At 38.3% G+C, this 24,483-nt stretch overlaps 1 protein-coding gene across 2 annotated transcripts in view; it reads right to left on the bottom strand.

Annotated features, from left to right (window-relative positions):
- Positions 1 to 694: 694 nt before the first annotated feature.
- Positions 695 to 24,483, bottom strand: part of nSyb (neuronal Synaptobrevin) — a 70,505-nt gene continuing 46,716 nt past the window's right edge. For both annotated transcript variants that reach the window (XM_065226137.1, XM_065226136.1), the window contains one exon: positions 695 to 3,443. In XM_065226137.1, coding sequence (XP_065082209.1) covers positions 3,271 to 3,443 — 173 coding nt within the window. In that variant the 3' untranslated portion in view covers positions 695 to 3,270. The remainder of the gene's footprint in view (positions 3,444 to 24,483) is intronic.

The following is a 24,483-nucleotide window of genomic DNA, read 5'->3' on the forward strand; positions in this document are numbered from 1 at the left end:
AATTCAACTTTGAAATCTGTGCTAGGGAAATCACTTTTCGCAGGCAATCGGTGATAATTTTAATTATCATAGCAACAGTTGCACATTCGTGCAATTTCCAAAAGCGACAACTTTAAACATTATAAAGTCTTAATTTCAGCAGATGCGTAGGAATATTTCTGATCGATTGGTGATAAAATTATTGAAATTGGTTCAGGGGCAGCTGAGTTATTAACGTTCAAAATCTTTCATTTTCGGTTTTCACAAAGTGTACCCCCATATAGAAATTACAGACGTAATCCTACGTCACAACTGTCTTCGTAGTTAATTAACAGTCCCTAGGTACCATATTTTTATTTGTTTTTTTTTCGATTGCAGTTGCATCAAGCTTGGTTTTATTTGAACATCGGAAAAAAGGAAAATAGGACAGCGTAAAAAAAGGTTGGGTGTAGGTGCTCAGTTGAATCCTCAAGATTAAATATGGAAGAGAATAATGAGCACACAGAGAAGCCTCATTAAAGATGAACCGAAATGTTACGGATTACCTTTGTCACCTTGGGAAAAGAGGGTCAATCAACACCGATACATATAAGCAGTTTGAGGTAGCTCCAATCGACTTCTTAAGACCATTAGTGAACTGTATCTCTCCACTGTCTATCGGACTGTCATCAAATCAACTCCGATTACTCTTCCCCGCAGCAGGCAAACATTCCTCTATTTACATACACTAGTTAATTGTCTTTATTTAATCATTAATTATATATCGTTTATTCATTATTATTTATACTTTTCTTCTTGTCTTCCTGTTCTTCTTCTTCATCTTTTTTTCTTCTTCTTATGGTTGTGCTGTGTATTCAGCGTCAAATTGTCCACAGTTCCTTTCGAGTTGCTGCTTCCTCCGTTCGATTAGTTTCGTTTCGTGTTGTTTGGTTTTTTATTCGTGATTAGCACAGATTTGCTGCCATTTTGTTTTTTTTTCATTCCCTTGCATTCCACATTTGTTTCCCCATTTTATTCTCCGTGTCCGTGTCGCATTTTCTGATTTTTGTTTTGCTTTCTTCTGCTTCTTCTTTTGTGTTTCGCATGGGTCTCTCGCAATGGGGTCGCAAAAGTATAGATAATAATTTATAGTTGTATTTTTTTACAATTTTCAAAGCTATATATATGTAATTTTTATATGTTTTTTTTCCCCATTTTCTTTGTTTATTATTTGTTTTGTCAGTATATATATGTTCATTTTTTGTTTGTTTAAAGATATTGAATTCAAAATAGTAAAATTAAAATAATCTTTTTGTTCCGGTGTGAAATATTTCCACTATTCAATTTACGTTTTATTACATAACACATGTCTTGTCTCATTTACTTCTTTTTGTTGTTGTTGTTGTTGTTGTTCTGTTTTATTTTCAAATGTGTTGCCCTAATTTTCTGAATGCTGAACATGAACGTGTGTGTTGTGTGGCTCTGTGTGTTGCGTGTATGAGTAATTTAAATCTGTTGTTTTGTTGTTCCTTTTCTCTGATGTCTACCTCCTGTGGTTTATGCCGTTTTGCTTTGTTTTTAGATTTGTATTGATTTTTTAAACTATGGTTTCACTATGTTTCATCGTTGAGTTGAGTTGAGTTGAATTGATTTCCAATTTTGTCCTGTTTACTTTCACCTTTCCGGGATCATTGTTCACTGCATGAAAGTAGTTTCCGGGACAAAATCGCCTGTCTGCTGAGAGAAACGGTTCCATCGGAGCAAAATGTGTTGTTGTGTGTGTTTTTTGGTTTGTTTTGATATCTTTGAACTTCTTCTGTATGAGTGAGGCTGTGTGGGTAAGCGAAACAATAGACTCATGGCTATCACATCATGGGCGACGGTGATGCGTGATGAGATTCGGGAAAATGGTGAAACTATGGCGAGTTTGCTTTTACGTTTTTTTTTTTTAATTTTTGCTTTGTTTTGAGACACTTTAATAGAAGGAACGACTAGTAGCTTCTCTTTAAACTTTTATTTTTGTTTGGTAAGTGGACACAGAGAGGTGTTGTCGAAGAAAAATCTGTTGATTATCATGACACTATCGATAAATTCTACTTTCAGCATGAAATTGTTGTACTAAAGGTCGTGCTAACCGACGAGAAACAGAACAAAAAAGTTGAATTTTCGTGAGATGTATGTGTGTGCTTGTGTGCACAGGAGAAAACGTTGAGCACCTTCGAGTGAACGAATCTCAGCGTTTTGCTGCTGTGACACTGTGGTTTAAGCCAGAAGCGCTTTTTCTCAGTGCAAACAGTAACCGTTCGGCGCGTGCACAGATGGAAGAGGGTTGAACCGAAGGGTGAAAGAAACATTGACGAAAATTTCGTATCTTGTAATTCTTCGCTAATGATTATATCGGTTTTAGTAGTATCCTTGTTTCCACTATTTTGTAATTGTGTCCTATAGTAAATTTGTGTTTTCCCTAAAGTTCAAATTTATAACAATTTTTGCTCTAACCTTATGCTCTCTTGTTAAGCAAACCAAACAACGCGTTGTAGTCTGGAATCTGTATGTTCGCTTATCTCGTTGGAACTTAACAATACCTTTGTTTTGCTTTGTTGTCAATTTGTGTTGTTTGTCAACAAAAATCTAGAAGTTTGAGTTTTTTTTCATCATTCTTCTTTGTTTCAGTGTAGATTTTCTATTTCACTTTTTTTGATGTATAATTAAGTTTTATTTTCCTTTCGGTAGTTCCTCACTTGTGTTCTTTTCTTTGGTGTTTTGCGACTCTTGGGGACATGTAAAAATGCGGCTTTGCTTGGAATTGTTGTTTATTACTTCTGTGCTGTAGGTTTTTTTTGTCTAATATTTTCTTCCTTTACTGATTAATGTGTGTGTGTAATTCTGGGATTCGACTCTTTGAGTATGTCTTCAGAACATTTCGCGCTTTCTCATGTGGGGAAAAGCTCGTGGAAAAAACTCTGGAGTAACGTTCATAACGAAGAATGCATCGCTTTGTCACCAGACAAAATCTAAACGAGATCGGTAACAACATACATAAATTTATTTAGTTAGGTATAATCAATGATTAAGTAGAAAATAAACGACCATCCCTTTTTTTAATTTTTTGGTTTCTCTTGTTCGATAAATATGTATAATAGATCATATGTAAAGAGTTTTTGTTTTGTCGTCACTATATACTTTAATTATTCTTCAAATTGTATCATTTAATGTGAGTGTTGTTGTGTGTGTCTTTTGTTTTTTTTTCTTTTACTTGTTTCACCGTCGAATAACTCTTTTAAGTTAGTTTCTTATGATTTTTTACTGACTTTAGTTTTTAAACTGATGCTGATTGGAAACTAGCGACGAGACGTCCTGTACGAGTGCCGCCGGTGCAGCCGGGGCTTGCTGGGCGGCCTGTACCTGCATTGGCATCTGTTGCATCGGGATCTGCGGGGCCATCATCATCGGCTGTTGTGGTTGTTCAGCTGGCATAAATTTCGCTGTAAGACGCAGACAATGTCGCAGATGAAAATGGAAAAGAAAATGCATTAGTTCAACACACAATAACTCTACACGCAGCCGTACACGGGGTGGTTCCAAACTTCTACGCAGAAAGGAAAGAACGAAAGATTTTCAATTGTACACATTTAGTCGAGAGAGATAGGATTTTTGCTTGTTTGTTGAAAATATTGGCTAGGTCACAATTAACATTGGCAGCTAAGGACAAACCACTCTTGCTATATTTAAGGTAGAAGGCGCTATTTACGATATTTACGCGGCTAGAAGTGCGAACTGCACCCGGTGGCCGTGCGTGACCCACCCTGACGAAGTGGCATCGAAACGTCGACAGAGCTCTGAATGTGTACAGAAGTCAAAGTTGTGTAGGTCACAAACCGCCACCGGGTGCAGTCAAGTTTGCGTTGTACATACAGGCTTGCGTTGCGATGTTTAGCGCATGTTCAATACACAGGTGGACTGGATATGTAATGCTTTATTGTTTGCTATGGTACAGGGTATTTATCAATGTTTCAACTGTCGGCAAGCTATACTGGGTGGATTCATTATTGTTACATTATTTAGCTTGACAAAAGTGAAAATCGATATGTTTTCGAAAGCAACAACAACAACAACCGAGGAAAGACAGAGAGAGAGAGAGAGTGAGAGTGAGAGGACGCAACTTGAAGAAACACAATGTGTGTACCTGGTGTGGACATATTTATTGAGACAGAGATAGCGTTGTGATTACTATTTGGGTTACTGAATTTGTATTGGTTCGTGTAGGTCTGAAAAGTTATCGTGGGCTTTTAAGTACTTGCTTTAGTGATGTTTGCTTTTATAGTATGAGTATATAATCGAAGACAATATGTCGAGAAGACTGGCAAGTTTTCCAGAATCCATACTATCGCAAGTCAACATATTACGTATTGCTTTTTGTATTTATACTTGACTTTTTGCCTAACCCTTTTCTTCGCATGGTAGCACAGGTGATCCACTACTTTTCGATTCCCATTAAGGCTGTGAACCATTTGCCGAGTTGAATTTAACTCGTGGTTAAAAGTGACATTTCGAAAGTTATTTTCTATGTTCGAAAATCCCTGTGCTGTCGATCGACCGGTTTTCGAGAAGAACTTAGCCAAGGTTGTCAAAATTTAACTTCATGTCTGTCAGAAGTAACCACGCTCGGATAGCAGGGTTAATCGATAACTTTCCATCTGTCAAATTTTAACCAAAAGTTAAGATAATCCACCAAATGGTTCAGAGCCTAAGGCTGTGAACCATTTGCCGAGTTAATTTTAACTCGTGGTTAATTGTGACACTTCGAAAATCTGAAATAAGGACTGTTCATAAAAGAAAGTGGACACTTGTTTATCAATGGTTTATGTAGTTGAAGATGCTAACTTCAAATAACAGACTAAAGTGGTAACTTTTAATACGATAGATTGATAGTTCCGTTTAGAGTATGGCAGTGTGAAAATTGCATATAGAAGTAGAGAGCGAGCTAGACAATTTTTAGGAAGGTACACATCAGTTTTATCATCTCTCTTTACCAAACTCCCTTTGGAGAGGGATGGTGAGGGGTGTCCCCCACGACACCACTGGCAAAAATGGTTTATGGTTAAAACGTAACGAAAAATTGTGAATTTTTGCTCAGTGTGTAAAAACATTGTTTACTTTGGCAATACACCTGAAAAATAAAAAAAAAATGAGAAATATCGAACGATGGGTAGGATCAGCTTATCAACTCGCAGATTAATTCTGCACAAATAGTTTTCCGAAAAGTTGTCGTTTCGAGAATTGGTAAAAAGCGTGAAGTGCAGGGTATCGGACCAGAAAAAGGAGCTGACAGCAGTACGCCTTTTGAAATCGCATAAACCGTGTTCCGTTCGTGAAATTGCCGAAAAATTGGACATTAGCGTCGGAACTGTGCAGATTATCAAGATTATCAAGCAAAAAGCACCCAAAAGGACGGATTCACAGAAAGCTTCTTTGAAAATACGGTCACGAAACTTGTATGACGTTCTCCTTCAAAACCCGAACTGGTGAATTTGTATGGACGACGAGACGTACATCAAATTGGATACCAGTACACTTCTCGGGCCGCAATTTTTCAACGCTGAGCAGAGGACAGAGTGCCTGATGATATGCGATACATCCGAACCGAAAAATTTGGAAAAAGGCTTTGGTGTGGCAAGCCATTTGCTCCTGTGGCTTGAAAAGTTCTTCGTATTTCACAACGGGCACAATCAATGGCTTCTATCCATCTACCGAAAGCATCCGCATCTGCTCACTATGCTTCTGCTACGTTGGAGATGCTCAAGAAGGAAAAAGTCGATTTCGCCGAAAAATTCCAAAATTCCCCAAACTGCCCTGAACTGCGTCCTATCGAAAGGTACTGGGCAATAATTAAACGGCATCTTAAGAAAGATGGAAGAAAAGCAAGCTCTGTTCATTGCTTCAGGAAAATTTGGTCTGCAGCACAACGAAAAGTTAAGAAGAAAGTTATGCAGAATCTAATGGGCAGTATCAAGAGAAAAGTCCGAGCGTTCTTGAGAGATGAGAAGTAAACATTCAAACTCACGTGAAATCGGTTTGATTTTGATTTTCATTTATATAAAGTAAACTTATGAATTTGTTCGGAAATAAATATTTTCCTTTGAGAAACAGGTGTCTAGCAGTTTTTTTCAAAAATGCATTTTCGCATTTCATAACAACGAAAAATCTGCGGGTAAGGGCTACCTTGTCGAACGGTCTTCGATGACTCGGAATCAGACATGTAAGAGGACAGAGTGCCTGATGAGTAGGACAATCTTAAGTAGGACTTCAAGGAATCTGAAAAAAATATACGGTCACATTTCTTCGGCACTCTTGAAACCCGTTTATCTCCGTTAATAAGCCCTAAATCGAGATTTGAAGGGTGTTCCAAATCTGTAACCCGTTTATCTTCGTAAATAAGCCCTACGTCGTTATTTGGTGTTCCAAATCTTTAAAATCGTTTATCTCCGTAAATATGGCCTTAATCGCGATTTGAAGGGTGTTTATGTGTTCAAATTTTTTATATTCGATTTTCTCTGTAAAATTTGACCTAAATTAGATGTAGGTTTTCTAAAATTTGGTCTAACTCATGATTTGAGTTTTCCAAATCTTTAAACCCGTTCATGGCCTTAATCACGATTTGAGGAGTGTTTAGGTGTTCGATATTTTTATACCCAATTTTCAACGAAAATGTTGGCATGATTTGGGTTTTCCAAATCGTTAAACACATTTTTTTTTTGTAAATATGGCCTTAATCGCAATTTGAGGGGTCTTTAAAGGTTGAACATGAAAAAATCCGAACACATGAAAAACGCTGACATTTTTTTTGAGTATTTTTTTTCAAAATTTCACTGTATCAAGTTAAGAGTGTATAGAATCACAGCAGGCATTCGTTGTCAGGATTAGGCCATTTGTTTACATCATGGTTTCACCAGAGCAAGCACATCGCGATTCGATCCTGCACGCTCGAAACGAAAATCCCGGTCTTGGTAGTTTTCGATCAAATCCCTGGGCAGGAATTTTATACCCCGGTTGACCGGGGAGCATGTTAAAATAAAAAAAAAAATTCCTTAAAAAATTCCTTTTTGCCAAGCAATCTGCAGTTGTGGCTTATATTCCTGGATTGACTTTTCGAAATGACCAATGCAACATTACCGCCATATTAAGGAAAACAAAGTTGAAGTTCGACAGATTATTTCTTAAACTGAACGCTTGGACTAGTTAAGTAGTACTTCGGACATGTTACATTGGACGTTTTTTTTTTGCTCAATAACATAATCAATGAGTGTAACTTTGGACGTTTTGTTTTACATGATACTAGATTCCCTTTCACAGACTTCAGAATAGAGTATCTAACAAACATCGGCAAAATTACTGGTACCCTTATTTAAATCCTTTAGTCATGTTAGGCAGACCAAATGTCCAAAGTAACAATCAAGCACCCAGCATTCCAAACTGTATATTGGACAAATTTTGACCTATGATTATTAGGGTGGGTCAGCTTTATATGGAAAAAAAAGTAAACATGAGGCCATGTTAAGCAAGAACAACCCTTTTTTGGTTCCATTTGGGGTCCCAAACAACTAGTCATATACAACTGCCTAACAACTTCAGCCAAGGAAATGCGGTTTTAGAATATCTCTTTTTGTTAAAACTGTGCAAATATTTATGGTTTGAATTAAATGCCTAAAATCACGTTTTCTGCCAATACTGCCGGTTGCCAATGGAAGTCACATTCCAAACTGAAATAACTTCGGAGTTTCTTAGCTTATCGATTTGGTATGTTCAGATGAATTATTCAAAAACATTTTTTCAATCTCATAAGCATAGTTAGAGAGGGGGAGGGGCTCGCCCCTTCACTTTTATCAATGGAAGTACAGCTTCAAACTGAAATAACTTCGGTGTTTCTCATCTTGTCGAGTTGGTATGTTCAGATGTGTGATTCAAAAATATTTGCTCAATTTCATAAGCGCAGTTGGAATAGGGGATGGAGCTTACTGTATCTCCTATCGTCTTGAGTTGGTATGTTCGGATGGGTTATTCAACAACATTTGCCCAATCTCATAGTAGCAGTTTAAAAGTGAGTACCCCCTCCCTCATTCCTACTCTTTTGGTGTAATATACAATGTCAATTCACATAAACGTCTTAGGATTGGAATGATGATTATATTTAAATTTATCATTTTCTACGATTTCTTAGGGTATTTTTTTTGATGCTGAATCTGAAGCAAATTTTGCTATTGTACTGGGTCTCGGGTGGATTTCTTGTTGAAGTCGTAAATCACCAAAATTGTGCATCACTCAAAACAGCAGTAGGCTTTTTGATCTAATTTCCGTCCTACCGTCCAACCCACGCTTTACCTCTCTTTTCTGAACGAGTTTAAACAAAAAATGGAATATTTCTGTCAAATATGCCTTCTAAATTTATTCATCTTTCCACACGTACCGTTGGATTTGATAAATAGTCACAAATTATTGAGATATTGTTTAAAATCTAATACTACTTCTTGATTCCAAATTCGTTCTACGAGTTTCAATTCCGTCCTAACGCATTGAAACGCCATTAGATTTTCTTCGTGCCACGAATAAACGTAGAAAAAGAAGATTCGCTAGGGGCGCTCCTTTTGTTTTGAGAACAATGAGCGTACATATTCATACAATGCGCTCTAACAGGATTTTTGTTGTAGCTAATGAACTAACGCATCAGAACAAACCTATTATTGATTTGTGTACGGTGAAATTATTGATATTATTGATCTTTTCTAATCTATAGAACGGAAATGGGCGATTACGACGAAGTAGCGCCAACAATCAAAACGAAACTATCGATTTGAAATTGGCTCACTACTTGACTAGCCTATTGGTCCCAAGCAAACCGATTAACGTTCCCCATTCTAGTCAAAATTCTAGTACTACACAATGTTTGTTTTGATTCGCTATGAAAGTTTGACAGATAAAATGAGGGGTTAGTGGAATTTCATATTTTTCGAGGGGTGAATCGATTAGCTTGGGACCGAAGGTAGTACCAGAGCTGAGCCAAAAAGTAGAGCTCGTTTCTTCGGGACCTACCAGTCTTAGAGTTACCTATATGGTAGCGCTCTATCCTACATAATTTTGGTTAGGTTTTTGCCCTAGTTACTCTACTGTATGTCGTTAGATTCACTTTGGCATGCGGATGAAGGCAAAAAACATGGCTTTGCTAGAATTCCTTCATTTGTTTTCGAGAAGAATGAATGTAAATACAGTCAAGATTCCTATAGTACGGTTAATAGGGACCGCACTATAGGAACCGGCATTAACGAATACACGTAGCATGTGGGATTAGAGCTAATTGGGGACAAACGCTTATTGTAGGGTAATCTGAAGAGATAACTTCCTGGTGTCTTGTGAAAAGTTATTAAACATAAAATTTGCCACCTTTTGGGAACATTTAGCATCCGGAAAGTCACGACTCTGATCCTCCCGGAAGACCCGGAAAATCCGTAAAAGTGGTCAATTTATGAATCTGATCCTAGAGCTCAGCGAATTTTTCGAAATCACTCCTAGACGTCTTATCAGAATGAATTCGGAGTTGTGACTGGAATATGGACACTTGAGACCACAGGACGGTCCACCGGAAGATCCGAAAAATCCGTAAAAGTGGTCAATTCATGAATCTGATTCTAGAGCTCAGCGGATTTTTCGAAACCACTCCTAGACGTCTTATCAGAATGAATTCGGAGTTGTGCCTGGAATATGGACGCTGGAGACATCAGTTATCTCTTCAAATTGCCGTACAATCAGTGTGTGGTCCCAATTAGCTCAAATCCCATATGCTACGTGTATTCGTTAATGCCGGATCGACCGTACTATAGGAATCCGGCAAGAACGAATCCGTACTATAGGAATCTTGACTGTATATTATATTAACAATATGATCTACTTTTAGCGACGAAAGCGCTACTGTGGCCAAAAACGCTATCAATGTAGTTGTTTATCTTCACGAGGGGTAAACCAAATGAAAATTTGTATAATTTTCAGAATATTATTTTATTTGATGACAACAGTGACATGTCAGACAAATTTTCAAGCAATATACAAAATGTAATTAAGGAAATAATTTGACTTTTATTTTTGTAATAAGTGCTATATACGCATACGTTTTGCAGCTTTTGAACTAAATTTTCGTCTTCTGTACCATTTTTGCATTGTTATAATTGTGTGGCAAGTCCAATCATATTTCTATACCCAGGGAAGTCGAGAAATTTTCGTTTCGTCTGGTACTGGTCTGGTCTGGTCTCGTAGTCTGGTACAAATACAGTAGCACTACGCTTGAGCAAAGGTGGAACCTCTCCTTAGAAAAAATGAGCAAATACGCAAATCACTCTTATGAAATTGGCATCCGAGTGTTTTATTTTAGCGGTAGATGTTTCTGTTCTTAGCATCTACATTTCTACTCTTAGCATCTGCATAGGATGTGTGCCTCTTAGCATCTGCATAGGAGACGTGCGCCAATCCTCCTGATGTTTGGTTTTCGCTTCGATCAAATGTATTAGTGATCCATTTGTCTTAAAACCTCAGAAAATAACATGTCTTGAAAACGTGTTCAGAGCAGTGATGACATAATCGTTAGCAAATTGAGATTTTTCCGCTCTTCTTCTTCTTTCCTTTATTTAACGTCGGTCTCTGTTCCGCAATCTAGTGCCAATCACCGACGGACATCGATTGCCATCCATTGACGGCAATCGAATGTGCAGGAAGGCAGCTTCCACACCTGCGTAGGATATCGCACCCATTCAAACACACATGGGCCGGGACCAACGGCCTTACTTCCCTTCCGAAGGAAGACGTGACCAGAAATTTTTATGCCTCACCGACCTCGGCTGGGATTGAACCCAGACCCATTGGGGTATTAGAAAGCAGTCACGCTTACCACTACACCACCGGCGCCGGCAGTTTTTTTTTCGCTCTGTAGGCTCTCAATATTACGCGTCATATTGGAGCAAAACATCGTGCTTGATATTGATTTTACAAGCTTCTTTGATATTGCGAGGCTATTCACAATGTGTAAAGTTGAAGCGCTAAAATGATTCCGTTGCACCTCGTTTTCTTAGAAAGAGAAGGTATACAAACTATTTTTATATCGCTGGAAAATAGCAAAATTTTGCTGGATTTTGCCGAGCTGTAAAACCAGCAATTCTTCCAGCAAAATATTTTTGCTGACCGACCAGCAAATTGACCCTACAGAAAAGTGACAGCTGTTTACTGGAAATTCAGCAACACGTACTAGATATCCAGCAAATTAGAGTGTTATTTGCTACAAAACATTTTGATACAAAACAATTGAATTGGAATTGGTTTTCAAACTGATATAAAACTCAATTGTATTTGGTATTTGATTACACGCATGAACATTTCACATATGCATCACATTGATTATTCACTTTTAGGCGTTGAATTAATTTCAAAGTGATTCATAATTTTATTGGATTTTTCGACGGTTTTTAAACTCATTTGATGTTCAACCTGGCAATATTTGCAGCGAGCTTTGCAGCTACAGATGTACAGAGAATCGGTGTAATCCATATAAATATTGAGTTCACTATACATTTGCGAATATTCTAATTATATTTTACCTGTAATTCATGATTAGTTGCTCTCTTCAATAGAAAAACAGAATACGTCTCATACAAGTTACTGAGCATCCAGCAAAATATCTCAAATTACTGAACATGCAGCAAGATATAGTTTTGCTGGAAGCCATTCAGCAATGTGTTTTGCTGGAACTCGATCCCAAAATTTGGTGTGTAATAATGCTATTGGGAGATTGCCGTAAAAGCTCAACGCAGATGTCGCCACTGCATGATGATGATAATGTTGACAGACTGCATATAAAATTCGTAAAATTTAGTATTAAATCATAATTTTTATCAAACCTGCGTAAAATCCTTCCAATATAACATTCGAATTGAAGAAGAAAACGTTTTTACGATCAGGCTGATGTGCATCTTTGACTTTTCCAGATGAACTTTCATAAGCTATACCCTAATAAAGAATTACCATAAACGAACGATAACCCAAATTATTGAACAATTCCACAAATGGTTTGGATGACACCCCGAACACGTCGCTAAGCAAATTAACCATAAAATTTTTATTAGGGTATTCATTTCATTTCATGGCTCCATCAATGCTGCATCGTAAATATGATGTAAACAGAAGTAAATTGCTCAATTACTCAAAATAAAGATGATTTGTCATCTTGTTATCACTTTGAAAACCATCTAGCACCATTTTATAGTATGGTGCGTGTTGAGTACATCAAGTTCCGTTACGTTTTTCGTCAAAAAGTATTGTGAGTATCAATATGTTTACCTTAAAAAGGCCAAAATGAACATTTATTGAATATAGGCGTCCTTTACAACCAATTCTCCATTACCACCAGCATGATACAACCTTTCCTAAGTAAATTCACTTAATTTTCACTTTCATCTTAGTGGAAATCGCACATATTCACCATTTTCCGAAAAATGCAGCTGCGCAGGAGGTAACCTCTCCCTATGGATGCAAACTTGTTATGCATAATTTTCCATGAAAACATCTCCGATCCATACCGAAATAATAACAGTTAGTTTTCAAACACGTTTTCTTACACGATTCAAGCAAAAGTTTCCACGGGAAATTATTAATTTTTCTTTATAGACCGATTTGCCCCAAAAATCGTCTGTTTTACTTGGAAAATTTTGAAACTATCCTCCTTCTAGTAGTTCTCACTTCGAAATGTAGGTGGCGAAAGCTTGAAAAAGTTTCACTGCAAGACGCCAATCCCTTTTTTCTTTTCACCGATGACAGACACGACTACTGCCAGCCGTTATGGAAGTTTCGGTTGCGTTCGAGTGTAAAGGCCTGTATAGAGATCTAAGCGAAGCGAAAATCTCATACAAAATACTACATTTTTCACCTGCGCGAAAAACGCAATTGGCAAATATTTCGCTTCGCTTTGAACTGTAAACAGATACGATCCAGCGAAATCTAATTTTGTGGATCGCATCTTTTTCGCTTACGTTTATTTTTTTTTCGCGCATGCAGCGCTCGCGAAAAGAGCAGCAGCTAAGCGAAAAGTTGACGTTTCGGGAGAGCGTATCTGTCAAATTTTCACTTCACCGGAGGTGTAAACTGATCGATTTCGTTTCACATGAACTGTAAACTGCGAAAAAAGGAAACTGGAAAATGTTCCACAAAATTTTTTTCACAACCTTTTTCGCTAGCGAAATTTTATGATTTTTCGCGTGCTTCAATTTTCGTTTCGCGTCGATCTGTATACTAGGCAATAATCATGAAACTCAATCTCACCATAGTTTGCTGAGATTTTCAGCTGGTGAGTTTTGTTAGCTTGAGCTGCGATATCACAGCTCTAGCGCAACTTTTCAAATAGACCAATCTCCCTGCGCTTTGGTCAGATAGCGTATAGGGCGTCGTCGTGCCAATTTGGTCGTGGCACATTTCGAGTATGAGAGAGTGATTGCAGTTTGCTCAAAAGTGCCTGAGTAAAATGCAAGTACTTTCGATGATTACCCGTAGTTGTTACAGTGAAGATATAACCCATATTATCGTATATGTATGGACGTGTTTGTCATACAGAAACATTTTTATTTGATTTTGTGTGGTGGATGGGTTTCGGGTGCGGACGGGCATATGGGTGATAATATTAACACAGACAAACAGACATAACACTTGCAAGTTGTTCGTCGAACAAGCATTTAACGGAAAATTTAAAAGTATCGTAGTTGGTAGTACCGCCACCTGTGGCGCGCATAGTCAATTCCCTTGCGTTTGACGTTTACACACTGCCGCCACCTGTTCAGTGAGTGCCCACCAGAGTGTACTCAACAGATGGCGGTAATGTTTTAGCGACGATGTTTTACAGTGAGAAATATTCAATGTGTTATGTCTGTTTGTCTGTGATATTAAGTTTACGTTATACCCCGGACAGACTATGACTTATATCATGTAATATAGGCTGTCTTGCAATGAGCACTCATACATCTAGTTTTCACTGGAAATCCTGGTCCAGGGTATTAGCAAATATATCATATTAACAATATGATCCAGTCATGCCTTTTCCAAATGTTGCAATGGCGACCCGCAAAATATTGCTTCACGCACCATCTAGCGTTGAAAAAGGTCAGCAACAATCATTCAATTACAATCGAGGGGTGCGAATATAGCACTTATTACAAAAGCAAGAGTCAAATTATTTTCATTAATTACATTGTGTATATTGCTCTAAAATTTATCTGACATGTCACTGTTGTCATCAAATAAAATAAAATGCTGAAATACATTCATTTGAAATATTACACAAATTTTCATTTGGTTTACCCCTCGTGACGATAAATAAATACATTGGTAGCCTTTTTGGCCACAGAGGTGCTTTCATCGCTAAAAATTCGGTTCGCCAGGTAAGCAAGAGAGTGGATCATATTTTTAATATAATATATTTGGCATTAGGATAACGTTGAAATATTGAAAAATGTATCGCTTGAGTTTGAGAAGCACTTCACTTCGCAACCGATGAACCATTCTGACGGCTCACATTACCGTGCAGGCGCCGTGTGTTGGCAGGGTCCAATATTGGACAGTTTGGTGTTTATAAAGTACCATCAGTTAAAACTGTATTTGAGCTTTATCTCTATACATTCTTAAGTGTTTCTTAGAAAATTATCAGTGTACGCTGATTCAAAGAGTAAATGGTATTAACATTGAGCTGTTCATAGTTGGGCGTTGTTCAACTTGTGGTACTTGTACAACATTTCATGTGAGTACAAAAGTAACCATATAATTACAAAATAACTTTTAATGTAGGTTCAGAGTGAGAAAATGTCACTGAGATATGGTTCGTTGGGTATTCAGATGACTATTACATTAAAAAACTAATCCTGGTTGTATCTCTTTTTTCGTTTGCATGTTACACTGTTTGATATTACTAACCGCACCGAGCCTTCATTCCGGGTGGTAGTGACGAACCAGCCAGTGGCTGGAAGTTACTCTAATAAAGAAAAAAAAAATCCGGGTGGTGAGCGAACCTGAAGAAGAAGAAGAAAATGACCATGAGCCCCTTCTCGGAACGAGTGTATTGTTGATGGACCTGGTTTACGATTCAAGGTTGGATTCGATCTTCATCGAAATGTAAGTATTATTGACAATAATCATAACAATCAACTCGTAAAGGGTGTCCACGATGAAATTGCCACGCTATGAAATTGCTCTAACTTTTTAACCGTTGGGTAGAATTTAATGAAAATTTGGGTGGATTTAGTTCATAGTGCATTATTTACATCCTGCAAGTTTTAAAGTCCTGTGATCAAAACTCGCGGAAATGGAGTCGAAAGAACAGCTCGTGCGTGATAAAATCATGCGCATTCATCACGAGAACAAGGATCTCTCGCATCGTTCCATCGCTAAAACGTTGGGAATCGCGAATTCCACGGTGTCGCGAGTGATTAAGCGGTTCGAGGAACGGTTTACCACCGATCGGAAGCCCAGAAGTGAAGGAAAAAGTATTCCGTACAACACCAAAAATCACAACCGCGTAGTTGGGGCCTTCAACCGAAATCCGAACGCCTCCGTTAGGGATGTGGCTAAGAAGCTGCACCTAGGCCGAAGTTTTGTCCAGAAGGCCAAAACTAAGGCTGGGCTTCGAACGTTCAAGGTACAAAAGGCCCCTAATCGCGACGAGAAGCAGAACAAGTCCGCCAAAACCCGTGCCAGGAAGTTGTACCTCAACATGCTGACGAAAGTTGAATGCTGCATCATGGACGACGAAACATATGTGAAGGCCGACTTCAAACAGATCCCCGGCAACCTGTTTTTCACGGCCAAGGATAAGTTCAGCGTTCCGGAGCATGTCCGCACTCAGAAGATGTCCAAATTGGCGAAGAAATTCCTGGTTTGGCAAGTCATCTGCACGTGCGGGAAGCGGAGTGCACCTTTCGTGACCCAGGACACGATGAACGGACAGGTGTACATAAAAGAGTGCCTCCAGAAGCGGCTGCTTCCTCTCCTGAAGGCCCACAACGTCCCAACAATCTTCTGGCCGGATTTGGCCTCATGCCACTACTCCAAGGACGTGCTGAAGTGGTATGCGGACAATAAGGTCAATTTCGTGCCGAAAATGTTCAACCCTCCCAACACTCCGGAGCTCCGCCCCATCGAGAAGTACTGGGCGATTATGAAGCAGCACCTTCTTAAACGACCTAAGGTAGTGAAGACAGTCGAGGAACTGAAGAAAGTATGGGTTTACATGCAAAAAAACGGTTGATTCACAGGTTGTGCAGAATCTTATGGCCGGGGTTAAGGCCAAGGTGCGGGCATTTGCGTATGGACTGTAAATAAAATACGAGTAAAATGGTAAAATGAAGTTTAATAGTTATTTCTCAATCCCTGAAAATTTGATGGCAATCGGATGAAAACTCGAATTTTGCGAATCAATTTTGTGTGTGGCAATTTCATCGTGGACACCCTTTATATACATTGAAATACATACATAGAAGGGAAGGGACGGTCCAACAGGGCACCCGATTGAAGCGATTTGGACGGGGAGAGTGGGAATGCCCTGTTGATAAAATTTCGTGGATAAAGGGCGGGCTCTTCTTCCCACTCATTGGGGCATCTTCCTGTTTGGGGGCTTGTCTTTTTGACCAATTGGCTGATCAAGTTGCTGGAAGGAGATTCTTTATTGTTCCGTAGATGCGTTTAGGTGACTTTGCCTAATCGATCTACCCATTCCGTTTTTGGTCCTTCATACAGCGACATGTTGAGGACAATCAGAGGTTATTAAGCTTGATCAAGACAAACAGAGAAGAGAGCCCACACAGCAAAAAAATAATTTTGATATCACGTCAAAGTGGATGCACTACAATCATGTCGAAAATATGGTGTAATATTACTTGCTAAAAAGGACAAAATTATCATTAATACAATGCATGAACTGACATTACGCTGCTTTTACTGCATTTGTTTATTTATGTAGTCATAAAAATTACATGAAATTTTCGACATGATTGTAGTGCATCCACTTTGATGTGATATCAAAATTATTTTTTTGCTGTGCACTGCTTTCGGACTTAGTTACCTACAATGGGTGGTAAACCACTATCATCATCATCACTTTTCAAATAGTCCAATCTACATTGATCGATTCTCTGCATCGACTTTCTTTTTCGGTAATAACTGGGCTGCATTCATATTTAGGGCTAATTTTTCCACATAGTCTGCTAAAGGAAAGCATAACTAAGCGTATTGGACGATAAGAACAGCTGAACATGTTTTTGGAGCGAAGTTATTAACGAAAGAGAGAGAGACAGAGTCGATGAAGATAATCGATCAATGTAGATTGGTCTATTTGAAAGGTGACGCGAGAGTTTGCAATATCAACCGCAGTTGGTAACCTGTTGATTTTTGACTGTGAAAATCGAGCGTGATATTGTTCTTTGGTGAGATTTGTTTTTTTTTATATTTTCCCAACACTGGTTCAGAGTGATAATCGTTGAAATTGGATATGATGTGTTAGGATTCTCGTTTTATTCAAATCAGACTATTGTGAGATCTAAGAATGTGTGAATGGTGGCTGAACTGGTGAAAAGTGAACAATGGAATTATTGCCGAAAATTGTGATTTTTTGATAGAATTGGTTTGATTGTGAATGTCATTGCTTGTCATGTCTGGTGTCTTCCTTGTACTGGAATAAATATATTTTGATTTAACAAATCTTGACGTATAAACGAGTAAATTAATATTGAAAGTGGTAGAATATCGTGTTGGATAGCATAGAGGGATCGATCAAAGTTGCATAAAAGAGTAGAATAGAGGAGTATATTGATTAGCTGGAATATTCGGAACATAGCGTATTGCTATCGGCGTTGATCGTCCTGAAGAGTAAATCAGCTAATAATCAAACTACAACATCGCCAAGCTATTGTTTTCTGCAGCGTTTCTACTCAATTTTGCCTACTTTCAATCTAAACACCAATTTATTTCCACTACGCTACAGGGTATGCATCATATCATGCTGTATAAGAGATTTCGTTGCGTCCACTATACTATTAATGAAGAGGATATCTACTACGACGGTAATGCGTACTTGTAGCCATGAACTACATGACACAAACACTCACACAGACACCTTCATGCACCATGGAATTCTACGTCTACTTTGATTATTCATGCATCAGCGATTCTAGTGTGCGATGTGATACATATCTAGGGTCCGGAATACTTAAGGGCCTAATTGCTTTTGTAAAATTGATGCATAAACATCTTAGAGTAAATAGTTAGCGAAAGAAAACTGGTCGATTCTTTCAACGACGAAAGCAGTTAGACCCTTTTAGTTCTGAATGCCAGAAACCATAGAAGAAAGAAAATGATGCTAAATAAGAGTAACTGTTATTCAATCGTAGTCATCCAGCTCCACGGTGCGAAACAAGAGGTACCATTGTTTTATTCCACCCAAGTTACGCAAAGAAAGTTCAACCGTTTGTTTTGCACACGTCTGTCAGAAGCTGTCGCTGAGTGGAGCTGGTTGCATGATTGTTTTGAAGATGTTTTTCGAGGAAAAGAGAAAATAACAGTAAAGATTTAACCTGACTGTAGAGAAGTCTAGAAATTATGTGAGAAATAGTAGGCACTGATATAAAAGACTTTTTTTTTTTCAAAACAAAGCAAACGAAAAATGTGTAGTAAGAACAATAGCATAAGAAAGAAGACATCAGAGATTTTTCATTTATCGCAGAATGACATGGAAACGTTTTGGTATAATTTTGCTGAATGTTTCCAAACAAGGTAATGAATTTCGTTCTATTGATATGAAATATTAGTTGGAATCGGGATTGAAAATGGGGTTCTTGTTGACCTTCTAGAATAAGAAGTCACAGCGTAAGCTCTGATGGAAAGATGAGTTGCTTTTAAAAGTTACTCAAAGGCATCATTTTTTCTTAACTTGTCATCCTGCAGAAAAGATTTTCAGTTGAGCATTGTACTTTCAAAAATAAAATTACCGAACGAAAATAGCCGTTGAAACAAGATGTGCTAGCAATTTACAGTCATAACAGTCATTTTGGTTGGTGCAGTTTTACAGTTTTTTTTTCTAATTATTACTGGATTACAGCTTCGATTGCTAATCGTATGTACAGAAATACCAAATCAAATGGGATAGAGGTACAGGAACAACTGAAACCAGAACAGAAAGGTGTCTACCAATCAATCCACTTTTAGAGAACAAAACAATAAAACTTGCTTCCAGAGTTAGTATACAAAAACTAAAGTACGCATTTGCTTGTTTCCAGGGGAGGGTAATAACAGGTTAGGTTAAAAATATCAGAAAATTTTCCATACTGTTTTAGGTTTTGCATGAGCACTGTAGTAGTATTGGTTGCTGAAGTAGGTAGTAGACAATAACTTTTTTTTAGACGTAAATTATCTGCTTGGCTGTTGGGTAATTGGTTTGTGTTTTGTTTGCTTGCTTGTTTTTTTTTCCGCCAAATCTGACAATTATGCTTTTCAAATGGAACAATATTAGCTAGTGACTTGCATCAAATTTTCTGTTATTTTATGAGGGCGCTCTCCGTTTTTTTTTACTTTTTGCTTTTTTTGTATTTGAGGTTGGCCGTGATTTGCATTTGTTTAGTTTCTGGCTGCAAATTGAAAACGGAGAAAAAAGAGAAAAAAAGAAGATATAGAATGAGGATAAGAGAAGTTTGATTTTTTTTTTGGGAAAATCAGAACAAATTTTGCATTTTGTTTGGGTTTATTGGATGTCGGTATTTTTTCTCTGTCGTTTGGACTGTAGAATTATCGTGGACGTGACTGAATATTTGACGTTGTTCATCTCTCCCTACTGCGATTGCGATGTGTCAGGTTGCCAAATAAAGAGAGAAGAGCAGAGTCTGCTAAACTCATCATGGTGGTACGTTAACAAAGAAAATCATAAAATTATAACAACCCGAATAAAAATTTGCTATTAAATGTATAAGTTAATGATTATATTTCATTAGTACAGTTATAAAGTGGCTAGATGAACATTCTTAATGAAAGTTAGTAAGATTCATACTCGAACTGTGGTTGAAAGATTGATGTTGTCCCATTTTTCAGTCGAATTATAAAATTTACAAATGTATTTAATTTAACAGACTTCGTAACGACTAACCGCATGAACAGATTCTGCAATGTGATCGTCGGAAAGTTTTGTGAATGATTTTGTAATTGTTATCTTTATTGAGCAAAGCTTGTGTTACCAAGTGCACTGCGGCTAGAAAATAATCTCGTGAAGGTTTTATACGAAAATATTAATTCTGGAATAACTTGCTAGTACGCTACAGTCTATTGGAACAACTGACATTGCATTTGTTGTTCCAGCCAAGAAGGGAATATTTATTCTAGGGATCTCAATTTATTAGTTTCCAGTTGGGATACTTTGCCTCCCAGTTGTGATTCGCAAGCTATCGCCTGACTAAAAGTAAATTGGTACGCCCCTCGCGCCCCGCTAGCACGCCTCTAGTGTTGGGAATCGAAAATCTTTGACAGTGTTTTGTTTACACTTCAAAGAGAACAACTGGTGCAAGTTTGATCAAAGTAGTCGATCGCGTTCAGAAATAACGTCAAATGGAACTCGAAAGAAGAAAAAATATTGTGCACGAACACCTAGAAAATCCAGAGTGGTCCGGTTCCAAGCTGGCTAAAGTGCTGAAGATGCCGAAAACAACAGTTTGTCGAATGCTCAAAACCTACAAGAAAACCCTGAGTGTAGAAAGGAATCAGTGGACCTACGAAAAAACTGGAACCAGGGATCGTCAGCTGCGCAGCAAGGTGTTGAGGTGCGTTAAAGCCAACCCCGGTTTTTCGATGCGAGATGTGGCAAGAAGGTATAGCGTCAACTTTCAAACGGTGCGGAACATCCTTGCCAGGGAAGGATGCAAGTCGTACAAAGCCAGTTAACATACGAACCGGCACATGAAGCAGAATTATGTGCCCAAAAAGCGTGAAAGCCTCTTGTACACACAAGGGCTGCACTTTGATCGATGACGAAACATACGTCAAACTCGATTTTAAGCAGGTTCCCGGTCAAAAGTTTTGCATCGTGACTGGACGTGGAGATGTGCCGGGAAGATTCAAGTTCGTGTTTGCCAACAAGTTTACGAAGAAGACCATGATTTGGCAAGCGATTCGCAGTTGTGGCCTGAAAGCGATTTGCAGTTGTTGCCGTTCATCCGCAAGCATAGGGGCAAAGTCATCTTTTGGCCCGATTTGGCCAGCTGCCACTACTCCAAGGTGGTTTTGGAGTGGTATGCTGCCAACAAGATCGATTTTGTCCTCAAGCTAATGAATCCTCGGAATTGCCCGGAATTTCGACCAATTGAAAAATACTGGGCAATTTCAAAGCAGTGATTTCGACGAAGCGGCGGAGCAGTCAAGGACATCCAAAAAATGCGAGCAAAATGGAAGAAATGCGCTGATTCCGTGTCCGTTTCCACTGTGCGGGTGCTGATGGGCTCCATCAAGAGGAAGGTTCAAGATTTCGTTCAAACTGGAGAAATGTAACCATCTAATGCTGTAGCTTTGAAGTTTTAATAAAAGTACTGTAAAGCAACCATTAATGGACTTTTTAAACTTATTGAATCACGAATTAAAGGTATTTTTGTGCGTACCAATTTACTTTTAGTCAGCCTTTATTTTATTAACAAACGGTAGGCAGCGGGTTTGATTCCCGGCCCGTCAAATAAATTATTCGGGTTGGAAATTCTCGACTTCTCTGAGCATAGAGTATCATCACCGTTTGGAAACTAACGATTTAAAATTGGCTCACTACTTGACTAGCCTATTAGTCCCAAGTACATCTATAAGCGTACCCCATTCTAGTCGAAATTCTAGAACTACACTATGTTTGTTTTGATTCGCTATGAAAGTTTGACTGATAAAATGAGGGGTTCCTGGATTTTCCTATGTTTCGAGGGGTGCATCGATTAGCTTGAGACCGAAGAGAGTACCAGAGCTGAGCCAAAAAGTTGAGCACGTTTCTTCGGGACCTTCTGGTCTTAGAGTTGCCTCATTGTGCTAATGATACTCTATACGCAGGGAAGTTGAGAAAATGTCCAATCCGAAAGATTTCTTCGACCGGACCGGGAACCAAACCCGCTGCCTTCCGTTTGTTAATACCGTGCCTTTGCTGACCAGGCCATCTGAGGCCCCATTCTCCAGATCTCAGAGAAGTTAATTTCTGCATTCCGTCGAGAATCTCCGGGTCACCGTCGGATACCAGGGATTCTCTAGATATAAGAAGTAATGTTCTGTTGGTATGCACATATTTTAGATTTTAGATAATCCCCACTTGGATTGCACTTGGATGCCCACCTCGACTGCGATCTGGAGAATTCTTACATTGAAAGTTGATTTATTTTTTAATCAGGTAAGATGTTCAGAATTTGGCAGATACAAGCCGGGTTTCTCTTGAGGTCTAGTCAGGATACTTTAAAATTTTCATCTGGGGATGCAACGAGCAGGTACTTTTTGAAAGCCACAACGAAAACCGGTCCTGTCTGGTTGGCGGTACAAGAATTCATAGGAAGCAATTCTTCAATAGGTACGAGTACGGGATTAGATTCCGGAGAAGAATCCCAATTGGGGTACCGAAAGAGAAATGAAGTATCAAAACAGGAATTCCAGGGGAGAAACCCAACAAGGAGGAGCATCCTAACAACGATTTTAGAGAAGCATCCCTATAAAGATTCCGGAGGACCATCCTAACAGGAATTTTGGAGAAGCATTCCCAACAGGGATTCAGAAGGAGAATTCCAACAGAGATTAGATTCTGGAGTAGAATCCCAACAGGGATTCGATTCTGGTGGAGAATCCCAGAGGGATTCAATTCCGGAGAAAATCCCAATAGGGGTTCCAGAGCTACAACAAGAATTTCCGGAGAGAATCTCGACTGGGATACGACTCCGGAGGAGAATCGCATGGAGGGTTCCAAAGGAGAAATCCAACAAGAATTGGATTCATCTTAACAAGAATTCCGGAGGAGATTCCTTATAGAAATCCTTTTTCGGAAGAGAATCCCAACAAGGGTACAGAAGAAGAATCCCAACAGGAATTCTGGAGGACAATCTCAAAAAAGATTACAAAGTCTGAGATCAAATTGAAATCTAAATTTGATGTTGTGATGTCGCTAGTAATTATGACTCAGGTTGTTGTCGTTTTGGTCGTTTTAACGGTTAACATATCAAAATTAAAAACTAAAAATTTTTCCAGTGACATTGCATTGAAAATTAATTCCGCTATCAGTGAGAGCAAACTGAAAGCTCAATTCGATACAAATGTTCTCTTTTGATAACAAAACGAGTATTCAATTTGATGTTCTGCTAAGGCAATTAAAACAAAAATGTTTTTGAAGAGTAAATATACAGCAAAATGAAAACGAAATTTGTTATCAAATTTGACAATTGCGTAAACTGAAATCAAATTAGGATTTCAGTTTGATGTTGATATGAAAATTTGATTTGATTCGAAAATCTACATAATCGATTATTGTTCTATTTTTGGTTCTTGAGTTTTTGAATGGAATTTTACGAATTGGTGCCCTTCATATGTCTGCCTTATCGAACCAAAGCTTCCGCTCATCACTTTCAAAAATTATGCAATCTGAACTGACGTCAATGAAATCTGACATTGTTGTTGTATTTCAAGCATTTTCCCGACGTTTCGGAAAAAAAGGAAATCGATTCAAAATGATGGATTTCATTGGTGAATCGATCATTTAAAACAAAAATAGATTTATCCAGTGAGATCCTTTTTTTTGGAAAACTTGCCCAACTACTAATTAAAATTTCCTAAAAATTAAAAAATTAAAAAGGCATCTGAATGAGATTAGCATTAATAAAGATAAATAAAAAATCTACACCCTTGCCCTCCCATTTGGTGAAGTCAAAAAGAAATCCTTGTCAACCATAATACTGAGTACGAAATTACCTAATGTTTCAAAGAAAATTGAATTTGCATCAATATTGTATGAATGAGATACCTTATTAAATTACATAACGTACAAAATCGTTATTGAACTCAATATATAGTTGATTCCTACCATGGACGTCATTCAATTTGAATATCTGTAAGTCACCGGGCTTGAACGATCGTCAGTCGCAGTTATATTTTGTGGTACAAGGAACTCGGTGGCCTACTGACGACCGTTTTTGCTCACTGAGCAGATGATATTGAGATCAAACCAGGCTCCTTTTAAAAATAAAAACTACGGGTAGTAAAGCGCTATTGATTCAACTACGATTTTTGGATTAAATGATGACGTACGATTGATCCAGTTTCGAAAACATTATTGACTGCTTACGGGATCGTTCACTCGAATTGCTCATTTCATTTGAATAGCTTCATGTTTCCGAGCGGTCGTCCGTCGCAGTGGTTTGTTGTGATGGAAGGGGCTAGGCGGCCTTAGAGGGACCGTTTTTTCTTCTTACTAAGCAGAAG

The sequence above is a fragment of the Ochlerotatus camptorhynchus genome, unplaced genomic scaffold, assembly GCF_037179485.1.
Source record: "Ochlerotatus camptorhynchus isolate MF236.1 unplaced genomic scaffold, CSIRO-AGI_Acam_v1.1 ptg000244l, whole genome shotgun sequence".
NCBI lineage: Eukaryota > Metazoa > Arthropoda > Insecta > Diptera > Culicidae > Ochlerotatus > Ochlerotatus camptorhynchus.